At 45.0% G+C, this 21,801-nt stretch overlaps 1 protein-coding gene across 5 annotated transcripts in view; it reads right to left on the bottom strand.

Moving 5' to 3' along the window:
• ARMH3 (armadillo like helical domain containing 3) overlaps nucleotides 1-21,801 on the bottom strand; it is a 129,898-nt gene that overhangs the window by 20,921 nt on the left and 87,176 nt on the right. For 4 of the 5 annotated variants that reach the window (XM_080402386.1, XM_080402388.1, XM_080402387.1 and 1 more), the window contains one exon: nucleotides 14,137-14,215. In XM_080402386.1, coding sequence (XP_080258512.1) covers nucleotides 14,137-14,215 — 79 coding nt within the window. The other variant, XM_080402389.1, reaches the window with a different exon arrangement.

Raw genomic sequence — 21,801 nt, 5'->3', positions numbered from 1 at the left:
TGAAGACTTAGACAAAGATGATGCCACTCTTGGGGCTAAGGAGTTGATCACCAAGGCTTCCGCTTTCTCTCCAAACTCTCTTTTTGCCCTATTCCCAGATAAGTACCTACAGGATCTGTAATGGAAATATCATCTCCACAGTCATTTCTGCAGTGCGTGGAGGACACCATTGTTCTACAGCCTAAAAATCCCTGTGCGAGGATTTAGTGCTCCCAAGTGCCTCTTGGACATCAAACATTTTCAAAGCTATTAGCTCTGATGGGTTTTTGAATAAGGCTCAGGGAAGCCACTCACACAGTATTTCTCATAAGAAAAAGGTAGCTCTGACCTGGTAGAATAAAAATTACTGAGAAGGAGGAGGAGGAAGAAAGCCCACACAGCCCACATTCTGTGTGAGCAAGGAAATGAGATTTGATTTACTCCGTGATTCTGAGGTGCGTTCAATTTCAGCTTGAATTTCTACTGCATAAATTCAGCTTCGCTGAGCAATGTCCCCATTAGAGACCGTCCACAGCAATATAAGGTGATCCACACAGTGATCTTTGAAGCTGAAGGTTCAAAGCCTTGGTGATGGGGGTGTGTGTGTGTGTTAAGCATACTTTTGCACGTGCAACACACAAACCTGTCTTCCAAGAAGTTAGAGGAAGACAATATAAAAAAAGCAATTAGATACAGCGCATACACAGCTCCTTATTGTTGCCAATTAATCTATTTATTTATTTAGCTCATTGGTTAAATTTCCTCTTACTACACAGCAAAGAGCAACTCTGGGTCTATGTTTTCCATGATTCAAAGGGATTAGATGACAAGCAGAAATCACTCACTAGAAGGACTTAAGGGCTTCAGTTCAGGGATTAATAACTCAGCTGCTTTTTCTCTAGATCTTAAACCCACTAATTTTTCCTGCATCAGCTGGTAGTTTTATTTGCACAACTATTTTTGTTTTAATGGGAATCTTAAACTCTGCTCTTCCCAAAATGCTGCTGCATTGCTCTCTTGATACTATTCTCACATCTGAATTTTTTACTATATTTAAAGAGGATTTCATGCTTGCTTAGCAAATTCCTTAAGAAATTGCGCCTTATACTAATACACACAAGTTGAAGTTCTGCTTGACTTTTCCTAACTAACCAGGCATATCAGTTGAGCAGTCCCCTCGGGAATTCAACACTACTAGAAAGCAGCTCGGGTGGAAGCTTTGGACCAGGTCTTTGCATCTCCAACTCCGTCTCATCTCACGTTTCAGAGCAGCTCTACAAAATCTGGAGTTTACATGCATTTGACCACATAGTAACACACCTTTAATGTGGGATAAACCTCGGGGGTCCATTCTCACCCTGGTTTAACACAGAGTAATTTGGTACCACACCTAACCTGCTGAGAAACCAATCAACAGAAGTTGAAGGGGGCCACATCCTCATCTGCCTTACTCCGCAAATTCGGATCTTACAGTTCTAAAAATCATTCACAAGGGGGAGTTTCAGTGAAGCCGTGTTAATAGTTTAACCCCAATGCTTCTACTGCCTTGGGCTATGTGAATAAAACCAAAAGCAAGTCTGCACGTTGGAAAATGCAGGTACTTTAAAGTTTTGGGATTTGTTGTAAATCTACAGCAGCCTGAACCAGCCTGATTCAGGAAAGGCTAAATTTCTTCCATATGCCTTTTTAAGGACTGACTTGTGACTGTACCTAGAGCTTTTGTTTGGTGCATTTATATAAATAGTAATAAGTAGAGCTGTTCACTTGGTTTACTGCTTCTAGACAAGAACTGCCAGCTCCAATCAGCTCAGAGAGAACAGGAGGGTAGGGCTGGCAGCAGCTACAGGATGCATCATAGCAGCAAGCAATGGCTGTGCATTAGGAAAGGTGCCATTGTTCTCCCTTTTCATCTCTCTAAAACACGTCAAGGGCACTAATTAACGGGGTTATCCCAGGCACACAAAGGCTACAAAAAAAGATGTCCCTAGTGCCCTGTTAAGGCCCAATCCCAACAACTCCTGAGGCTTTAGGAGCCTGCTGAACTCTCCCAGTCATGAGTCTCCAAAACTGTCAGAGTAATATTCAGAAAGAATTCAAAGATCACAAGAGCTGCAGAACTGAGAAAAGCAGAAAGGAAATAAAGTGACCTACTTTATATTCTGCTATTACGCCTTGAAAGAGACAGGATCGTAAAATGCCTGAAGAGGCACATGTAAAGGAATCCTCTCAAACGCGTATACTGTCAGCAGCATGAAGGCACACAGGCCCCCGTGGAAGAAACAAAGGCAGGGAAAAGCTCAAGTCAAATGCTGTGCCAGAACAACAATTTCAATACCCAGAGAGAAGGGAGCATGCAGCAGGAGCTATATAGAGTAAAAGCAGCCTGCAATCTGAAATGCCACCCACCATTACCCTAGCAGGCATTAAAACCTCTGCCAGGGAGGAGCAACTAGCACTAGAATGATCTGATCGCCTTTTCCAAGAGCAAGTGACAGAGGAGAGGTGTGATCTTAAATATTTTGTAAATATTTCTGCAACATCTGCTCTTGACTTGGTAATAAGAGGCAGGGCAGAAGAAACCACAGCAGTCTGTGAGCACCTGGCTACAACTATGTAAGACAGGGTTAAGTGGAGATAGGGTTAACAGTCCAGGCTGGAATCACCTTTAAAGTGCAACCCCATCAAGCACCGGAAAGTAAGGGGTTTTGTGAGAGTATGGGCAGGTGATTTTTTCCTCCCTTGTTTTTAAAAGGGCAATGCTATCAAAACCCTCCCGCTCCCCAGATTTGACTTCTGAGCTTTTTGCATCATTGTTTTTTAAAACAAAGATCAGAGTCAAATGAACTGGCCATTTTAGTTCAAGCATCTTAACCTGACCTTTCCCACACTCATCACAGAAAAAGATCTCCCTGACCTACGTAAGCTGAGGTCACACTGAGTTAGGATTTCACATACAAAAAAATGGCAGCTTCAGTCCAGGTCTCCCAACACTACAGTTACCTCAGTCTTCAAACACGCCTCACCAAAGTGAAGGGTTTCTGGGTGAGGATAAGGGACCAGGCTGTCTCAAGCTAATAATGTAGCTGACAAGACCACAGGTTTCTGGTTTGATTTAACTGATTTCCTGATGAGCAACTCGGACAGGAATGGTTAGCAACCAACTTCTTTATGCCAGAATGTTTGATATGACATTAACTGCCCAGCCCTAGCATCACTGAGTCCTAGTTCTAAAGTATCAACATACTAAATAGTGACAGATGTACTTTAGGACTCAAGTAGTCCTGGAATATTATCCCTCTGGGCACTACTGAGGGTGGAAAGCTCAGCAAGAACTGGATGATGTGGGAAACTGTCATCAGCGAGAGAAATTAAGTTCAGATCATGTTAATATTCTCCCCTGCAAAAAGTGTGTCATGCTCAAGTATCTGCAAAGAAGGCTGAGATTAGGCATTACAGCAGCTTTCTTATTCTTCTGAGAAGGGGAGTTTAGCCCAGCAACAGACCTAAGTTTCCTTTCTATGCCTACAAAGTGACTTGTAGGTGGTACTGCAATTAAATAGGTCCATCACTTAAAATAGAAAAGCACATCTTTATAGCTGAGGTGAGAACTAAGAGCCTGCAGTGAAATGCTTCCATCAAGTTGTTGGTTTTCAGGAGCATTAATGACAGGGTAGAAAATTCCAAGCAAAGCAGCCTGGATGCAAAAACCAAAACAGACAGTCATGAAGTCTTAAGTTTCAGCATGACTACATTGACTCCCTCACAAATCCACATTTCTGGTTCCATCAGCTGGAAGATTGCTCCTGTCTTAGCGTTGCAAGACGTTCAGCAAAAAGAGTACTTGCAAACAAATTGGAGCCTTAAAAAGTCTTTACTGTAGCTCACAGCTACCTTTTTTAGGAAATGAAAGGGACAAAAAACCACTTGCAGATACTGTCACATGAAACTCCATCTAGATCCATGCTCTGTGTTAACATCCTGTTACATAAAATTACTGATAAACCTCAGGGGTCAGTAACAGGTAAAGTTTCATGCAAGTTGGACAGATGCCTCACTCCAGCAAGCCACCAATATGACACAGTTGAGTAAAGGCCAGTATGCGGGTTTGGGTAGGAGTGTAGGTATTTCTAGTGCAGGAGAGGACTGGAAAGGGAGACTCAGTCATTAGCCAGCTGAGCACACTCTTCCTTTAAACACCTGGAAGGAAAACTGCTGTAAGACACATCTCAGGGTAGGCTCTGCGTGACCTCCATCTTCACATATGGATTGATTTGTCCCAGGTTTGGTACATTAATTTTCACAGAACTGGAAGAAGGCTGCAAAGGACAATGCAACGTCTAAGTCAGAAGGCTGGTGTCTTATTTGCAGGACGAGCAATGGTTTGATTCACAGATGTTGCTGAAGAAGTATCACAGAATGGCTGGGGCTGGAAGGGACCTCTGGAGATCATCTAGCCCAATCCCCTCTGCTAGAGCAGGATCACATCCCAGTGGGTTTTGGATATCTCCAGAGACAGAAACTCCACAGCCTCTCTGGGCAGCCTGTCCCAGTGCTCTGTCACCTTCAAGGTACAGAAGTTCTTCCTCATATTCAGCTGGAACTTCCTGTGCTGCAGTTTGTGCCCGTTGCCCCTTGTCCTGTCACTGAGTACCACTGAGAAGAGCTTGGCCCCATCCTCTTGGTGGTTGTCCTCAAGATATTTGTATGTGTTGATGGTCTTCCCCAGGCTGTGCAGGCTCAGCTCTTTCAGCCTTCCCTCATAAGGGAAGTGCTTTGCTTCCCTCATCATCTTCACAGCCCTCCACTGGACCCTCTCCAGTAGTTCCCTGTCTCTCCTGGACTGGGGAGCCCAGAACTGGACACAGCACAGCAGATGTGGCCTCACCAGGGCAGAGTAGAGGAGGAGGATCATGTCTATCATGTCTCTCAACCTTCTAGCCATGCCCACTGGCCACTTTGGCCACCGGGGCATGCTGCTCTGTCCACGAGAACTCCCAGGTCCTTCTCCACAGAGCTGCCTTCCAGCAGGTCAACCCCCAGCCTGTACGGTGCATGGGGTTGCTCTTCCCAAGGTGCAGGACCTTACACTTGCCTTCATTGAACTTCAGGAGGTTTCTCTTCACCCAGCTCTCCAGCCTGTCCAGATCTCACTGAACGGCAGCGCAGCCTTCTGGTCTGTCAGCCACTCCTCCCAGTTTTGTATCACCAGCAAACTTGCTGAGGGCACACTCAGTCCCTTCATCCAGGTCATCGATGAATAAGTTGGACAGGACCAGATCCAGCACTGATGCTCAGGGAACACCGCTGGCTACAGGCCGCCAGCTGGACTCCGCACTGCTGATCACAACCCTCTAAGTTCTGCCATTCAATCCACCTCCCTGTCCCCTCACCTATCCCTCACTTCCTGAGCTGACCTATGAGGATGTTACGTTAACAAAACCACAGGGGAGCTGATAGCAATGCTCAGAGAAATAAATTCTCACAGTACCACCATGATACTATTAATCCCAGCTTTCCACTACGTTAAACATGCTCATAGGGCTTCAGGACAGCTTAGTTTGGTCTGCAATAGATAGTACAGACCTTCCTGAAGCCAAAGCACCCAAAGAACAGTTAGCTAGCCACGTCATGCCAGCTCCCTGATGCTAAATCTCATTGCCAAAAAGATGCCGTGCCCTTCTCTGTCATCACATTTCACTACAAGCAGCTGTCATAGTCTCAGAGATGCAATCGGTCCATTAGTAGGATAGAAGCTCACTCATGCAATTGCAAGTGAAAGAAGCACTCAAGAACTTCTCCACCTCTATGGCTTCTACACAGGAGAACCCAAACCCAGCACTTTCTGAGAAATCAGGAAGTCCAAGAATAAGATTTCAACGGCGTTCTGTATGTGTCTTTACATCCAACTCAGAAACAAATGCAGCCTGCCAAATTACAACTGCTGAAGAAAACACACTTGGGAAACCAAGATGGGTTTTGTGCACAAATAAGCCTCAAGCGCAACATTTCATTACTGGGGTTCTCCACACAGTAAGACTTAATAGCAAAGCTTTCAGCTCGGAGGTTAAGGCACATCGCAAGGGCTACTGGAAACATTGGATGTCAGTCTGCAAGAAACTACCCTGCTCTCCAAATGTTAAGGATATAGCAGCAGGTTTTTCATACTTATTCTCTTACTGCCAAAGGTCGCCCTAACTGACCTGTGTTTTCATGGAAGAAAAAAGCTTCCTATTTCAAACTAACATTGATGTACCTGTGACACACCAATTAATATTGATGCAAGTGATGGTTGCTGGGTCACATCAGCTTATTTCAGAAATCCTACATACTTTCAGGAAACTGTGCAGGCCAATTCATCAGCTTCTTGTCTGGAAGACTAGAACGTACTTTCCCTGTTAGCAGTTCTTGCTGTGAAGCAGTTATTGATGGAGAACATATATCCATGGTTTGGCAAAAGTGAAAGAGGAACTCCTATGAACAGGTGCTCAGGTGAAAGCAAGCACAGGGCTATGAATTGCTACCCTTCCACAGGCCTATATTCATGCCAGCTATGAGGAAGATGCTGCTGCTGAAACAGCACGTGCTGCTAGCAATACGTAGCTCTCCAGGAGCTTATTTGTGCCTTAACTGAGCCATGGGGGAATCCAAGTGCCCTCTAAGGCAGTGGAATTGATTCATAGCTCCTAGGACTTGGCTGATGCAGATACACCTTCCCCAGTTCCATCTCTCTGGACATCAATCCCCCCTGCACCACTTGCTGTCTTTGAATGACACACCTCAGCTCCCTGAGCAATCCCACTGCCTGCCTCTGATCTCCCATGAAGACAGGAAGAGTGACACACGTCAGAGATGCCATCTTCTCTTCTACTAAAAGGTTTGCCTTTGAGCTCCCTGCCACAGACAACAAATTTGAACTTACTGTCTTAACATCCAAATGCCAAGTGTTAGAGAGCCAAAACCCCAACTCTTCCAGCTGACTGGAGCTCTGTTCAGGTGTGGCACCTTTAGGCTCAGCAGCATTTACTCTCCTGCTCTGGGAGGCATGGAGACTGCAAAGCTCAATTTGCTTCCCACTCTGAAATCAGAGCAATGACCCAATTTGTCACTTTTGGGAAACAGCTGCAGCTCCAGCTAGAGGATCCAGAGGAAGAAAGCAGAAAAACAATCTGTTCCAGCAGGGTACTACAAGAGAGAAGGAAGAGTGGCAGTCTCTGAAGGCAGGAGTTTTTATCCTAGAGAAGCCCCAGAATGAGCATGGCTGGCAGTTGGTGCAAAGCCTGTCCCCTTTTGTGCGAGAAGAGTTTGACTCTAGGAACGATTTCGCACAGCCACATTGCTGTCTGTAACTGGCACAGCAGGCTATAGTCTGTCTACTTTTAGGGCTCCCGAGCAGAGCGATGACCGAGTGTAAGGAAGCTTAAGGTGGAGCTCAGGACCAGAGCAACAAGGTATACTGCTATAAATCCAGCTTTACAGAAGATAACGAAAGAAGTTTGCATGGTGTCTATACGCATTATGCACCTGGCAACAGCCGGCCTCTATTGTTCCTGTTTCACAGGGGATTAAAAACCTTCCCAATCTGAAGTTTTACAAAATGCAAATTGAATTGTGCGTTCACACAAGCCAGCCATTGACAGCTCCTCCTTTAATCGTAGATGTGCAAAGTCGTAATTTAATCTTTATAAATGCAGACTGTTTTGATCATTCTGTTGCAATCCTCTGCGGAGCTTTCCCTGCCCTATACAGGCGCTTAACAACGACAGGAACCTGTAACACTGCTTTGCACTTCCACAGCAGCCTTGCCCAGCAGATCACACAGCACTTCAAATGCTGCCTGGCTTCCCAAGGGCTCCACACCAGCTGCCCTCTCACGCAGGAGGACATGGGGCTCAAGGTTTGCTCAAGGCAGCACAGCAACAGCTAGGAAGGAGGTCAGATGCTGGTGCACAGCCCCTTCCTCTAGCTACCCACAGCCCCTTTTCCAGGTTTAGTTAAGCACCATATATATAACAAATCTGCAAAGCATCCGAAGTGTTTTTTGAAACACACTCACCAGGGGCAAGGACAAACACTGGAACTAGATCAACATCAGCTTGTCTCCACAGCAAATGTACGGCTCTTGCTCAGCACGCTCCCCGAAGGGAATCAGGCTTGGCTCATAACTCACATCCCCAGGTGTTGCTTCTGTAGCCCCAGCACAGAAACTTTTCTAGCTCCAGGAGACTTTACCCAGTAGCAGCCTGCAGAGAGTAACAGCTCCAGAAGGCAGTTCTAAACCAAGTCCCCAGCATTCAGCGGTCACCTGCACTACAGCAGTCTTCAGGCCCTTATCAGTCCTGTAGCACTACTGACAGCCAGGCAAGGCTATGAAAGCAGCTGTGAGAATGGAAGGCGAGCCTTGGTTTGAAGTTTAATGGCCTTATTTTGTAACCAGTTTGTACTTTGAGGCAGTCCCAAATCCGTCCAAGAGGACAGCTCGCAGAAGTGGCAGCAGCCAGGCATGCCTCAGCACTTGCAATGCACCAAAGGGTAGAAAGAGTCCTCTGCTCCGGGAGCAGCCAAGGTGATGCAGGGTCACACTGGCTGCTGCCTCCAAGAGGCACAGAGCAGGTGACTGCCACTAGTGGCAACAGGCAGGACGTCTGGGCACCTTTGTGTCAAACCTGAGAGGGAATTGAAGGATTTCTCCCATTTCTTGTTGGGGTTCCTGGGACTGGATTTGGAACAGGGTTACATCTCTCCAGCAGCAGATGTTTTTAAAAACAAAACCCTTCTTCTGTCCCTCTAACACTTACCGCACGTTGTTCCCCCTCCTCCAATGACACACAGTTTATTGTATTCTGCGTGTTAATAAAAGGCACTACACAGCACAAAGTCACTGCTCCAAAGCTCACCTCCAGAGTCAAATCTCCTTGCAGCAAAGCTGATCAAGTCCTTGAAGCCTCTTCAGACCCGTTCAGTCTGGCACACTGCATAAAGCAGTCTAAGGCACTAGTAAATTGCAGGGATATTTCTCTGCTAAACAAAATAAACCAAAACCAAAAGTAAAAAAGATAGATATCTAACTTGCCCCACCCCCACCAGCTAGGCAAACCAGCAATTAGCCAACTCCAGATCCCAAAAGGATCTATATAAAAGACTTTTTATGTAGATCCTTTTAAACCTGGGATTCCAATTTCACCTAGTGCAGCTCAGCTCTTTCTATTTAAACAATAAAATCTGTTTTCAAGCCATTAATCATGAGTAGGTGTCAGTAATGAGACCATGAAATCCAGCATCCCTGCCTCATTTGCAAAGATGTGATGACTTTAAATTAGGGCTTTGCCTTGGTGACCCCTCAGCTGGAGTTTCACATTCCTCCTACTGCGAGCAATATGGCACTAGCAAGCTCGATACTTCCTACCCCAAAGCTCACTGCGTTTCATTTCAGAAGTGAAGCAGCATTATGCCAAAGCCATTTTGAAGTATTTCTGGAGCCCTCACAACATGTTATATTCACATAAGAGATTAGGGGGATTTTTTTGTAGTAGTACCTAGCACTGACGGTATTCAGCATTTTAAAAATACCATACACATGCCAACAGGCTTTCAACGCCACTGCCAGCAGCACTAAAAACCAACAAAGCATTTGGTAGCTGCCAGTAGTTTTGCTGTGGAAACCAGAACAAGTTGAATAAACAGTGACATCAATCGTTCAGAATTAGAATACTTTAGGGCATCTAAAGCCAACTGCACTCTTTTCTGACTTTCTGTGCAAGTCACTGGTGGAGCCTTTGTGAGCTGCACTTCAGGTTAGTTCCCTCAAAGCCCCACAAGGTAACAAAAGGGCATGGGGCTGGCAGGTCAGGGAGCAGCATTCAGCATCTGAGGTATGACCTCAAGAAAAGGGAAATGGCTTTGTGAGATTGCCTGAACAAACTGGATTGCAGCTACCTGAGTTATAAAGGTATAACAATGTGGAACAACCCAAGTATTACACTCATTTGTCTCAATTTCAAAAGCGATACTGTTGTCCTGTTTTTCTATCACAATCTGTTCTGGCTCCCAGCACTTTTCACCTGCAGTTGCCAGACTAGTACACACAGTACAGGTGTTCGCAACAGTCTTTCACACTGAACTTCACCTCCAAACCAGAGCTACCTAGCATCCCTACTACACCTGGGAAGAAAGAGGGGCTTCTATTAGAAAAAGCACATGAATGTTCCTGACTAGCAAGCATCATCAGTCCTACGTCTGCCATCTCAATTTTAAGACCCTTAGGGCAGAAATCAGAGAGAGAACAAGTGCCAAAGAGAAAATGCGACCTTCACTGGCACAAGACTCGCTTGGCATGCAAGGCACCACAATAATTTCCTGTTCAGAGGAGACTTCAGCAAAAGTACTGGGTTCCTCTCACTATAGCCTCTCTACAATAATTGTGTTATATCACCATCAGGCAGAGAGTTTGCCTTCTTACTAGCAGCTGCTCTTTCACATCCAGAAAAGGCAGATGTGAGACCCCATCCAGATCGTTCATGCCCTGTGTTCTCAGTCTTTCTGTTCTGTCTGCGTTTGCCCTTCTGGACCAACTTGTGTTCTGTTTACTCACTGCCTTGACCCTGTTCTCTGCAACTGCTTCCACTAGAAAACATGCCGGGAGCTTCTCCGATCAGATATGGCACAGAGAAAGTCTACTGCCTCCAATGTATTAGCTACAAGGCAGTCCAGTCATCTGGAAAGTACAGATAAGCCTATGAATTCATTTCACAGGCGGCTATTTTGCCCTTTGACTTGGGAAGGGACCAAACCATCTTTGAAGACGTGGGAATAATCACTTGCATGGAAGAGCTAAAACTACACTGGCAGCTAATGGCCAGCCCTATCTTTTCGACTGTGTAGCATCTTTCAGTTCCTTAAAGGACATGCAGGCAGGTGCCAAACACGTTGAGAGGCAGAGAATACCACAAAAACACAAATCAACTCTGAAGTCAGGTTTAACGAATTAGCAAGTGAGGGAAGACACCAATAACTGGCTAAGACACTTCCTGTTTCATGGCGAGGAACTACAGCAAGGTCAAAATAGCTGACGACTAGGAAGGATTATGCATTTGCTTTGGCAAATAGACTCTCTGCAGAATGGCACTGGCCAGGATCACATGATGTTTATAGACTAAGATGACTCATCATCAAATCCCTGGCATCTGCTTGCCCCTTGGAATCTCCCACTCTTCACTCAAAAGAATATGGAAAGAAAAAGGTCTCTTCCCACTATTTCTGACCTAAACACTGGATAAACCCCACAACTGTCAGCAAAGCAGTACCATGAAGTCTTGCAAATAAGCCTGCCTACAGCACAGGTCTGGATATTCCCTGCAGTTCCTGGAGATCTTTAGGGCTGAAGATGTGCAGTGGTCTTAACAGTCTACCCTTAAAACAATCCCATGGCCATCAGTTTCAAGGGCCTACAAATCCCCTCAGCATATAATAACGTTGACATTAATGCTTATAAATAAAAAAGGAGAAAGCAATGAGATGACAGACTGAGAATGGTAATAAATGGACGTTAGTGATTAACAAGGTAATAAAGCTTTCAATAGGATTAGAAAAAGAAAAAGATAGAGCGAAATCTCTTTCAGCTGATTACTCAGCTACTTTTAAGGATATTAAAAATACAAAAATAAAATAATAAAAAAAATCATCTAACACACGAACAGGGTGCCAGAATAGTCAGGGGGCAGCACAGTAAGTTTGACACAGGCTCAAGTAAGAGTCTGCAGGCTGATTAGGTTCAAGCGAATTGGAAGCAACTCGCAGCAGCTGGAAATCTCCCTTCAGATAGAGCTATGTCAAAGCCATGCCCGCCTGATTAATAGGAGATGCTCAGATACCACAGAGAAGTATGAGCAGCCATATGAGAATCTGGCCAAAGGCTAGAATCTGGGAAGGAAATCTTGATTAAAAGAAAAGTTCGATTCTCAAAATTGTAAAAACAAATGTTCTCAATAAAGAAATACCAGTCTCCTGAAACTACTCGAACAACTCAGAGAACGAACACCCTCAAATGTAGTATCTGCACGTGGATACACAAGTTAAATGCAAGCATGAAATATTTCAATATGGTACACTTCAAAAACCAGGGCTATAAAGAAGGGTGTATTTTGTGTAGAAAATGTTTATGGAGAGAAGGGGAATTAAGTGAACACGCATGTAAAAACAAAAGGTACAGCTCAAAAGAAAAAAAAACATGACAAAGAGACACTGCAGCAGACAAAAAGCAAGATTGACTCCCCCCCGCCCCGCCCCGCCCCATGCTGAACAGCTAACACAGAATGAAAACAACAAATTCTGTTACCCCACAAAAGCCAGACCCTGGTCTTGATCTCTGGCATCCACCATTACCTCTCACGTACTTACCACATGGGACGGCTTCTGACAGAGGGGAAATCACAGTGCAACGCACAGACCTGAGCTCACTGGCATAATTGAAAGTGGAGGCAAGAAGTCTCCATCCCTCTCCCCCTTGTGCAGTAAATTGCAGAGCTCTGACTAAACGCCCTCAAAGAGACCATACAGTCCCTCACCACAGTGACATCTCCGTCATTTCTTTGCAGTTCACCAGGGCCTATTATTGCTTTGCTTTGTTTGATGTTCTCCTTATGTTGAGAGAAAGCATGAAGGGAGACAAGAAAAGAGACATCTAACTGTCTTTCAACTTCCTAATCATCTTTCTCAAAATGCTCCATGCATCAGCACTGATTTCATTATCTGCTTGCTCCTAGAGATTTTATTTAAAGAATAACACACACGGAAGAAAGGATTTAACCTGACCTCCCTGAACTGCTGGGGGATGAATACTACACAGACCTGACTGTGAAAAGCTCATTTCTTTCCTCAGACGAACCCAAAGACTACACAACATTCCCCTCTATCCAAGCCTCCAGTTTTAAATTGGGCTATCAAAGGCTTTTCTTTTTTAGGGGCCTGGGTTGATGGCAATCAGTGCATCCTCAATGAATGAGGATTGCTAACAGGAACCACCACCAAGCACAGCTGTAGGTACAGTGACTCTCTGAGGCAGAACAATGCAGAAAAAAAAAATCAGTAAATTAAAACCAGTCATCTTCTATCCAGTTATATCAAGAAGAGAATGAAAAGCAGTAAGGTCCACATTTTTTCCCCCCACTGCACCAGTACAGCATTCAACCCGAGACTTTGGGGTGTTACATATTACAGATCAAGTAGGGTAATAAATGAAAAGGTTAGTAGGAAGTATGGAAGGGTATCAACAAGCAATAAGTAAATATGGACAGAAAGAGAAATGAGTTGCAGAGCAAGAGACGGTCAGGACCTTTTAACAGGCATGAGTGAGGGATCCCATCGAGTAGAAGGAGTGATCTAAGGTGACTCAAATGAGGTCTGGTATAGACTGCATACAAAGTATTTTCTCTGGAAGGTCCAGAGATGTTGACACAGCTGTGTCTGGGATGATGCCCCCAGTTCACACAGCAGTTCCATATTTTGTCCACCACAGGCTCCTGCAGAGTCATTTACCTCTCCAAGAATGATAAACGTATAATCCCAATATTTTATTTTGGGAAACAGGCCATCTCCTCCGTTCCTGAGACCACACACAGTAGCCTATTTTCAAAAAGCCATTTACACATTTATGCAATACAAGCAGGACATGAAGAGAGCATATCAGGCTAAATTAAGGAAGGGAAACCCAACCCTATCACCCTCTTCATTAAAAACCTTATCTTTTCAAAATCTAACACAATTGAAGTCAATTACACTAGAAAATTTCTACCAGCTGTTGCCTCAGTTCTCATCCCCCAGTATCACAGAAAATCAAGCTAGCCCCAACAATTCTCTGCCAAAAACTTCCTGCCCCATTCTAAACACCAGCACCCTCAACAGTCCCCAACCACACGTGCTGAAAATGCTGCCTATTCTCATTGTTTGTACCCATCTTTCAGCATTTGCTGGACCAAGATGCCTGTACGCAACGGTAAAATTGGCTAAGCCAAGGCTTCCTCTCACGCACATCTGAACACATCTGGACAAGAGTTCTGCTTTCACCCCACACACTGCTGCCACATCATCAGTGAGCACAACATACTCCTAAACACCTATATTCCAGAGGTCAATATGAAAGAGGTCATTGCACGCCTGGCTTACCTGATCCTCAGAGAGCTGTGATATGTGATTCACTGCAGCGTAAGACTCTATCTTCGGGTTGAAGTGATTGATGATGGCTCTGAAACAAAGGAGGGAAATTTTCAGAGGTCTCAGGAACAGCTTAGGAATGCAGCAGAAATTCACCACCAGCCTGACTCAGCACAGGTGGAACCTGCAGGTGGAAAGAAATAGTTTCTCCCTCACCACTCTATTGCCTGCTCTGCCGAAGGCATGCTCCCTGCTGAGAGGCCAATGCAGATTCACTCACAGGCTCACTGGAAACTGCAGGCACAGGCACTGCCCTAAGCATGGGTGCGCTCGTCCCAGCAGGTACAGGGCTGTGCCCACCGCTCTGGCAGAGGGAATCGCTGCCTTGCTGGGAACAGGCTGCAAATTGCTCAGCGTTCCAGCAGACACAGCACACCTGGCCATTGCTGCCCCATCCTGCTCAGGAACTGCATCTCTTTATCCCTTCCAAAATCAGTATCACCCAACCGTTTGCTCTATGGAACTTTGCTGCCTGATGTGTTGAAGCTGATGTTTTATTGCTTTGGATCTCTGCTATGTTTAAAATGTTGTAGTTGTCCATCACTGCAGCCACTGCTTTAGCTTCTTCCCATAATGACTTTAGACCTCAGTCCCAATTTAGATCCCTAGAGGTAACTTAATGCCAGTGTCCCAAACACAGCAGCAGTAATGCTGATAACTCCTACTTCTCTGCCTCATTTCTCTCACTGCCTGCACCAACATACCTCCCTTCCCTTCTAGGTGAATCTAGAGCAGGTGTGAGAAATCTAAAATTGAAAGTAAAATAGTAAATGGGGGGGGGGGGAAACTCCAACTGCAGCTGGAGTATTTCCTCTGGCTCTCCTCTGCTTGTCAGGTGCAGCTGAAAAGACAAATAGCAAGACAGTAAAGTCTCCCTGAGCTAGAGTTTGCAACTGGTCTAGTTGGGCTATTACTCACGAGACCCACTGCTGAGGTAAACGCTCATCACGGGAACAGCCCATGTCAGTGCTCAGCACAGATGTGTGCTGATGGTGCCTGGAGAGCACTTGCTCAGCCAAATTACACCGCAGCAGCAGTCAGGGCTTTCACTGTCATATTCATCAGCATGAAAATTCACTCCAGCTCCCTTTGTTGTACTCTAATGGGTTCCCTCCTCCCCACACCTCCCCCTGCAGAAGGGCTTTCAGCTGTTTTCTCCAGATCTCATCACAGCTAAGAGCTGTGCTGGGGTCCAGGAATAAACACTATTCAGTAGTACCAATCAGAACTAGTAGAAAGAAAACCCACCTGGAAGCATCCTTACTTCTTTAAATACATAGATAAACAGTGTGCAAGGTGTAGGGAGTAGGAGAAGAGTGAAAAAAACCAAAACAACCACCACCACCAAAGAGAACTTGCAGATTCACTGCAACATCCCCAGCCACACACCTCACCAACACACCAGACTCTTCCCATTTTAATCCAACCAGAGAAGCAGCTCCTGGAAGTCACAATCACACTCTCCATTACACAGCCTCTCAAACACGGTGGCTTTCAAGTTGCACATTTCATGCCTGGCTGGAGTTATATTTACACTCCTACAGGACATACTACAAGCTACTGAAAGAAAAGGGAACACAGACTTACAACAACTTAACTTCTGGCTTGACAGAAGGTTTGGCAGCTCAGAGGGGTTCAGTGCACTCACATGGTTCCAACATTTACCAGGGAACAGATTTAGCATTCATTTGTATCCACTGCTGTGAAGCACTTGAACATGGGCTGCCTGCTTACAAGTCCCTGCTCGGATCTGAGCTAGTGGAGCGGCACCTGCAATCACAGCTGGGATTCACCCAGGGAAAGCAGAACCAGCAACCAGCTGCTGCCGCGGCAAGAATCAACAGACATTAAGGAAGAGAAAAAATTCAAGTCTCCTTCCTCATTTCCCTAAAGGCAAATGGAGACAACTCCTCAGCAACCAGAAGACGACGTTCACCTGTTCAATTTAACTGAGCTCTTTCACTACGAAGAATTCCTTCCCAACCTGACTCTCTACAGAGCTGTTTTCCTGAACCTGCAGCCAGCCTGGGGCAGAGAAGCATAAAGAGCTTGGATTGAACCCTGGCCCTGTGTAGCCAGCTCCTTACTGCCCAGCATAAGCTACACCAAGGCCAGGCTCTGCACATGGTACAGCTCCTCCTCACGCATCTGCTAAGAGAAATTCCATCGCTACCCAGCCCAAGCTGCGATGCGGTAGCAGCACCTTTCTGCATCAGCTGCTCTGATATGCCTCTACTTCTCTTCCATCTCTCAAAATCCATCTTGTCCCTGGGGCATACTTTGAGGCAACTGGCCTCCTGGGCTACTGAGTAACAGCTGGAATTTGACTTTGCAAAGCTGTCACTCCACAGGCATTTGATCTTAGAGACAAGAAGGGACCCGAGCTTTTAAGCACAGTCTCCCCCTTATGGACGATAGAACAGCGGCTTTGCCATCATTAGTTCACACACCAGAATGTAACATCTGAGTCCTTGCAATGTTTTATTTTTACACTGTGATTGCCTTGATTATTGGGATATCAGCCAGTACCTTTGGGGAGAGGGAAGGGAGTGGTTAAATCACTTGGAAAAGATGTGTGATATGCTGTGCTCTTCCGAGAGCTTCATATCAATCATGAAAGAAAAAAAGAAGAAAAAAAAATATGAATAAAAACCTTGTGTTTGGTATTTATGAAGTACTTGCATCTTTAGTGCGTTTGTAAAGCAAGGAAATGGTAAAGAGTCAACTGAAAGAACACTACAGCTCCCAACTAGCTGATAGTGTGTACACTTACCTATTTCTACACCACAAAGTCCCTCAGTGGGGCTGGCTATCATTTGTCATACAAGTTTCAGAGTGCTTTTGGGACACAATTCTCTACAGACTAAGAGATGTATGGAAAGATACCACTTCAGAAATGCTGCCGCCTCTGACAGATCCACAGTTCAGCAGTCAGCTGGCAAGAGGAGACTGTCACTGAACGCGGGAAGGATGCTGAACAGGCAGAAAGTGAAACAGTGGTTCAGAAATTAAAAACTGGCTCCCAGCAGGTTGTCTTGAGGTTAATGGTCAATACTCAAAGGCAGGCCACAATTGATCTCCACATTCTTTATTCCTTAATCTCCCAGTGACAGTTATTTACACGCTAGCATACCAGTGCTCTCTGAAAAACACACATCTCCCAGGACCTCTTCATGCACCTCTTCACAGAGCAAGCTACCCAGACACCATGATCCCAGAAGCCATGTAGAGACACATAGGAACAAACCTGTATTTTCCTCAGGATGAACAACCTAGGACACTTGCATTTATGTATTTATGCATTTATTGCATATTTGTTGCATTTGTTTATTCCTTTGGGAAGAAGAGAATGATTGCAGGAAAAATACAAAGTTTCCACCCTCATTTAGGAACCTAAGTGCCGCCAATGAATCATTTCTTTGTACTAGCTGTATTAATCATGTTATTAGACAATTAAAACAGGTCCCTGCTGTAAAAGGTATTGTACAAATACAGAGCAGTGGAAAGCCTTTATCCCAGAGAGCTAATGATCTCAAATGCAAGGGAACAGGGAAAGCTCAGAGAACAGCGGTGGCAATAGAAAACCCGACAGTGCTGTTACTTACCGAGTGTCACAAAAGATTTCGGTTAGCAATAAACCAAGGACAGAAAGAATACTGAAGGAAGAAGTACAGAACTGGGAAAAAGGAGACTAAAGGGCACACAGGATCAAGAAAAACAGAGGTGAAAAGACTGCAGAACAGAGATGATCGGAGTAACAGCAACTGACCCTAGCGTAGTCTGTCCCCTGTTAACTGGAAAACTCTTGACTGGTGGAAAGTTTCTACTTTGGCTGTTCTTGAGGCTGCAATAATTGGCCAGTCCTGAACTGACTGCTACTAGCCCCTTCCTCTCCCCAAAACACACAGGCTGAAGGGTGAGAAGCAGGGGTATCTCCATGTGGGCCCTATTAGTTGTTTGGTTTTTTCCCTAAAATGGGGACAACTCCACTGCAGCTCTCACCTTGAGCTATGGTGAGAGAAGGTATACCTTCAGGGGAGTTGCATTCCCCCCTTGCTGTCTTCACTGCAACAGAGCTTGCTTCTGCAGCAGCTGTAGTAGCTCTCCAGACAGGAAGTAGCATTTAAAAAATTGTTTCTATAAAAATCTTTAAAAACTACCTAGAGGTACTCCTTGAATAACAGAAACAACCAGTGCCGTCTTTCAGAGAAGCTCAGAGTAAAAGTTCCGCAGATTCAGAGTCTGCTGACAGGAAAGGGTTCCTATGAAAACCAATATGGCATGCATAGAAGGAAAAGATTGAATAGATTCCTCAATTTAATTTGCTACTAGTTGTAACATCACATGTGAGAAGTGAAACGCATCAGCAACACTAAGCTACTGATCTCGTAATTCCTAGCATCTTCCAGCCCATGTGCACCCACCATGGCAAGGAACACCACCCTGCCAGCCTTAACTTCACAACAAGCTGGTCTGAGTCCAGTGTGCAGGGAAAGCAAAATCACTATGCTCAGGCTGGCAGCACTTCTTCAGCATGTTTTCTCTGACCTCCAAAATCTCCCCATCAAGTTATTGCAGATGAGCTGTCTAATACCAACTCTTGCTTGACAGCAGCTACATTTCCAGAGTCCCATAAGACAACACTGTCCTCTTGTCCTGAGTAGTGAAATTAAGCACTCTGGAGGTGCTGAAAGCAGGCTAAAGGAAGAACAAAAAGGTTGCAAAGCTTATTACAAAGATGGGAATGCTGAGCCATCATTCACTGCATGAACCTGGTCTTTGCGCCTACTTTACTGGTCTGGTATGCGGTGCCTGGCATAAAAACATTCTTGTGGATACACAAACATTTCTTGTACAATAAAAGCAGCACCACAAGCTCGCTTCTTCCTACATCCTGTTACAGCGGAGCAGATAAGCAGCAACATTTCACTGGTAGTCCTTCACAGGAAACAAAGGGTGACTTTATACACACTTCATCTTCTCAGCTGAATGCTCATGCCTGTGCAGTGCACTGGGCAGCAGTGGGCACACCTCTGTCTTCATTGAGTAAAGCTGAATGCACGGCAAAGGCAGCCGGTTCGCTTTCCCTTGGCAATAAAAACTGACAGTATCTGAGATGGATAAATACTCAGCACGCACTAAGTTTATAGTGCCACAAAGGCTAGGAACAGGCAGAAGCAGGAAAGGATGTAGCTGTAGTAAAGCAGCTTTATGAAGTGGAGTGTGATAAGACAAGAGACCTGAGGTACAGTGGTTATTGTTCAGGAACAGGAATCAATAAATTACCAGTTTCTCTGATTTGCCACGCTAGTTCCCTCTCCCTTTATAAAATGGGATTAAGAACAATCACCTCTACAAAGTGTTTTAAACCAACAAGGTGAAAAAACCTCAGAATGTTTTACTATGTGGTATGTTGGAAACTGCTCAAGCCCAAGGCAGCAAGTAAATTACACATAACACAGAGACCAAAATGAACACAAACCACCTATCCCCTTCCCTCATTCATGCCATCACAATCGTGGCTGCTGGAGACCTGTGCAAACTCCCAGCCACAAGCCAGCCTTCCTGCAGCAAGCTGTGTCTCAGCAAGCTGCTGTTTGGGGCAAGGATCCTGCTGGCATTGCTCTCTTACGCACTTCCAGCACTCAAGACAATAAAACCCCATCTGTTCAGTGCCTGCAACAATTAGATTGAGTTACTCCGCATGTACAGCCCCACCTGGCAGGAGGTGAGAGGGTTTAGATTAATAACACATGTCCATGAGGCACTGCTATAAAGTACACATACCTGCCATACCTAAGCTGTGTGCATCAATTAAAAGCAAGCAAACCCCCTGGAATGGTGCACTAAATTCTTCCTTCTACTGTGGTTTAGCTCCAGTCTGTTAAATTTTTTCTGCTCCTACAGTTTAATGAGTACTGACATTAAGCTGAAAGTCCACAACTCACAGTGGGAGGCATCTTCCAGACACAATAATAAACTGCAGGGAAGAATCCAAGACAAAAGGATATTTTAGTCAAAAGCGCTTGCTTTACAGCTCACAGAAAATATCCGAGTCAGCACTGCTGCAATTTCACAGAAGATATAAGCGTGCTACACCTGTTCAGTTCTGCCATACTGAAACCTATTGATTGCGATGACAGGCTCCATGGCAGGGGGAGATACACGGTCTATGTATTTAATAAGGAAAGACAAAAGAGTGCACACACCCCAACTGAGCATCCCTCAATTTTTGGCATAGTTTTACCAAGGCTCACGCTGCAAGGGCAGCAGCAGAGGATGTGCTTTCTGATCCGCCATGCAGCTCCACAGTGCCTCTTTCCACTTCACTGTTTGCTGGATACTAACCTGATACCATCACGGCTTGCAAGATATGCTGATTTTATCTTTATACATCATGTCCACCTTGTCTAGTGGAAGGTGACCCTATCCACGGCAGCGGGGTTGGAAACAGATGATCTTTAGGGTCCCTTCCAACCCAAACCATTCTATGATTTAAGCCAAGCAAACCAAATACCTCCATGCTCACACTTAAATGACTTCTTGACTAAGTCAGTCCTAGTGGGTGAGCAATTAACTCTTTTGGGACAGTCGCACAACCTCACTGGACACTACAACTATGGAAATTTATCCACTCACATATTTTCACACAGCCAGTGATCACTGGAAACTAGTCTAGATGCATTTCTGTTCCCTTTTCACAATAAGTAGGTATCAAAATTCTTTAAGTATACATAACCGATGGCACTGCTAGTTGAAGTGATATGAATGACAAAGCAGAAAGTATTGCCTAGGCACTGGGAATGAAGCACCGGGCACCAACCTGATCTGTGTTTCCAGTCTTATGCTAATCTGTTATTGACTGTTCTAAAACAAATCTTAGACTTGGTAAGTAATACATTTCTCATCTCATTCACGTAATTTACGAGAGATCAAATGACGTATTTTATGGCACATTTCATTGCTGTAAAACACCTGGCTACTAGTGAGAGTTTACTTTTACCAAAGTGAAAGCATTAAAAAAAACAACCCTCCATTACACCTCAATTCCAGAGAGCAGCAGTTATCCAATACCTGCTCACCTCTACCTACAAACAGAACTGGTGCTGTTTGACAGAATATGGAAACGTCACAGATGCAGAGTCTGCCCTCTGGGCTTGGGCTGCTGGGCGCTAGGAACCTGCAACTCAGCCTAAGACATTCAGGATGTGAGAGCTGACCGTGACACGCCAGTATATGGGATTTTGGGCACAATGGCTATGCTTCCACAGTTGTGTTACCAATTTTGAAATGTCAATCAGCTTCTAAAATGAGCAGCTCTCCTTAGCAGGTTTCTTAAAATGGGCTTTTAGAAGGTGCCTACTGCTCTAAGGCCATGGTCCTTGCCTCAATATCTGCACAGAGCCGTAACAAACAATATTAATATGGAAATATCTTTTCCAGAGTCTAAACAACCCTTTCTGCAGCATGTGTTACCCAGTCCTCTTACCCCATATATATTCATTCGTCCAGACTAAGTTCTTCAAGATGTACCAAACAAGCAGAAACAGTCCACAGATCAAACAGGCTGTGGTCTTTCAGTATCTAAGTGCTCTTTGATGCAAACAGCACAATACT

Source organism: Falco punctatus (genome assembly GCF_963210335.1).
Source record: "Falco punctatus genome assembly, chromosome: 9".
Lineage (NCBI taxonomy): Eukaryota > Metazoa > Chordata > Aves > Falconiformes > Falconidae > Falco > Falco punctatus.
This window is presented reverse-complemented; position numbering and strand designations above follow the sequence as displayed.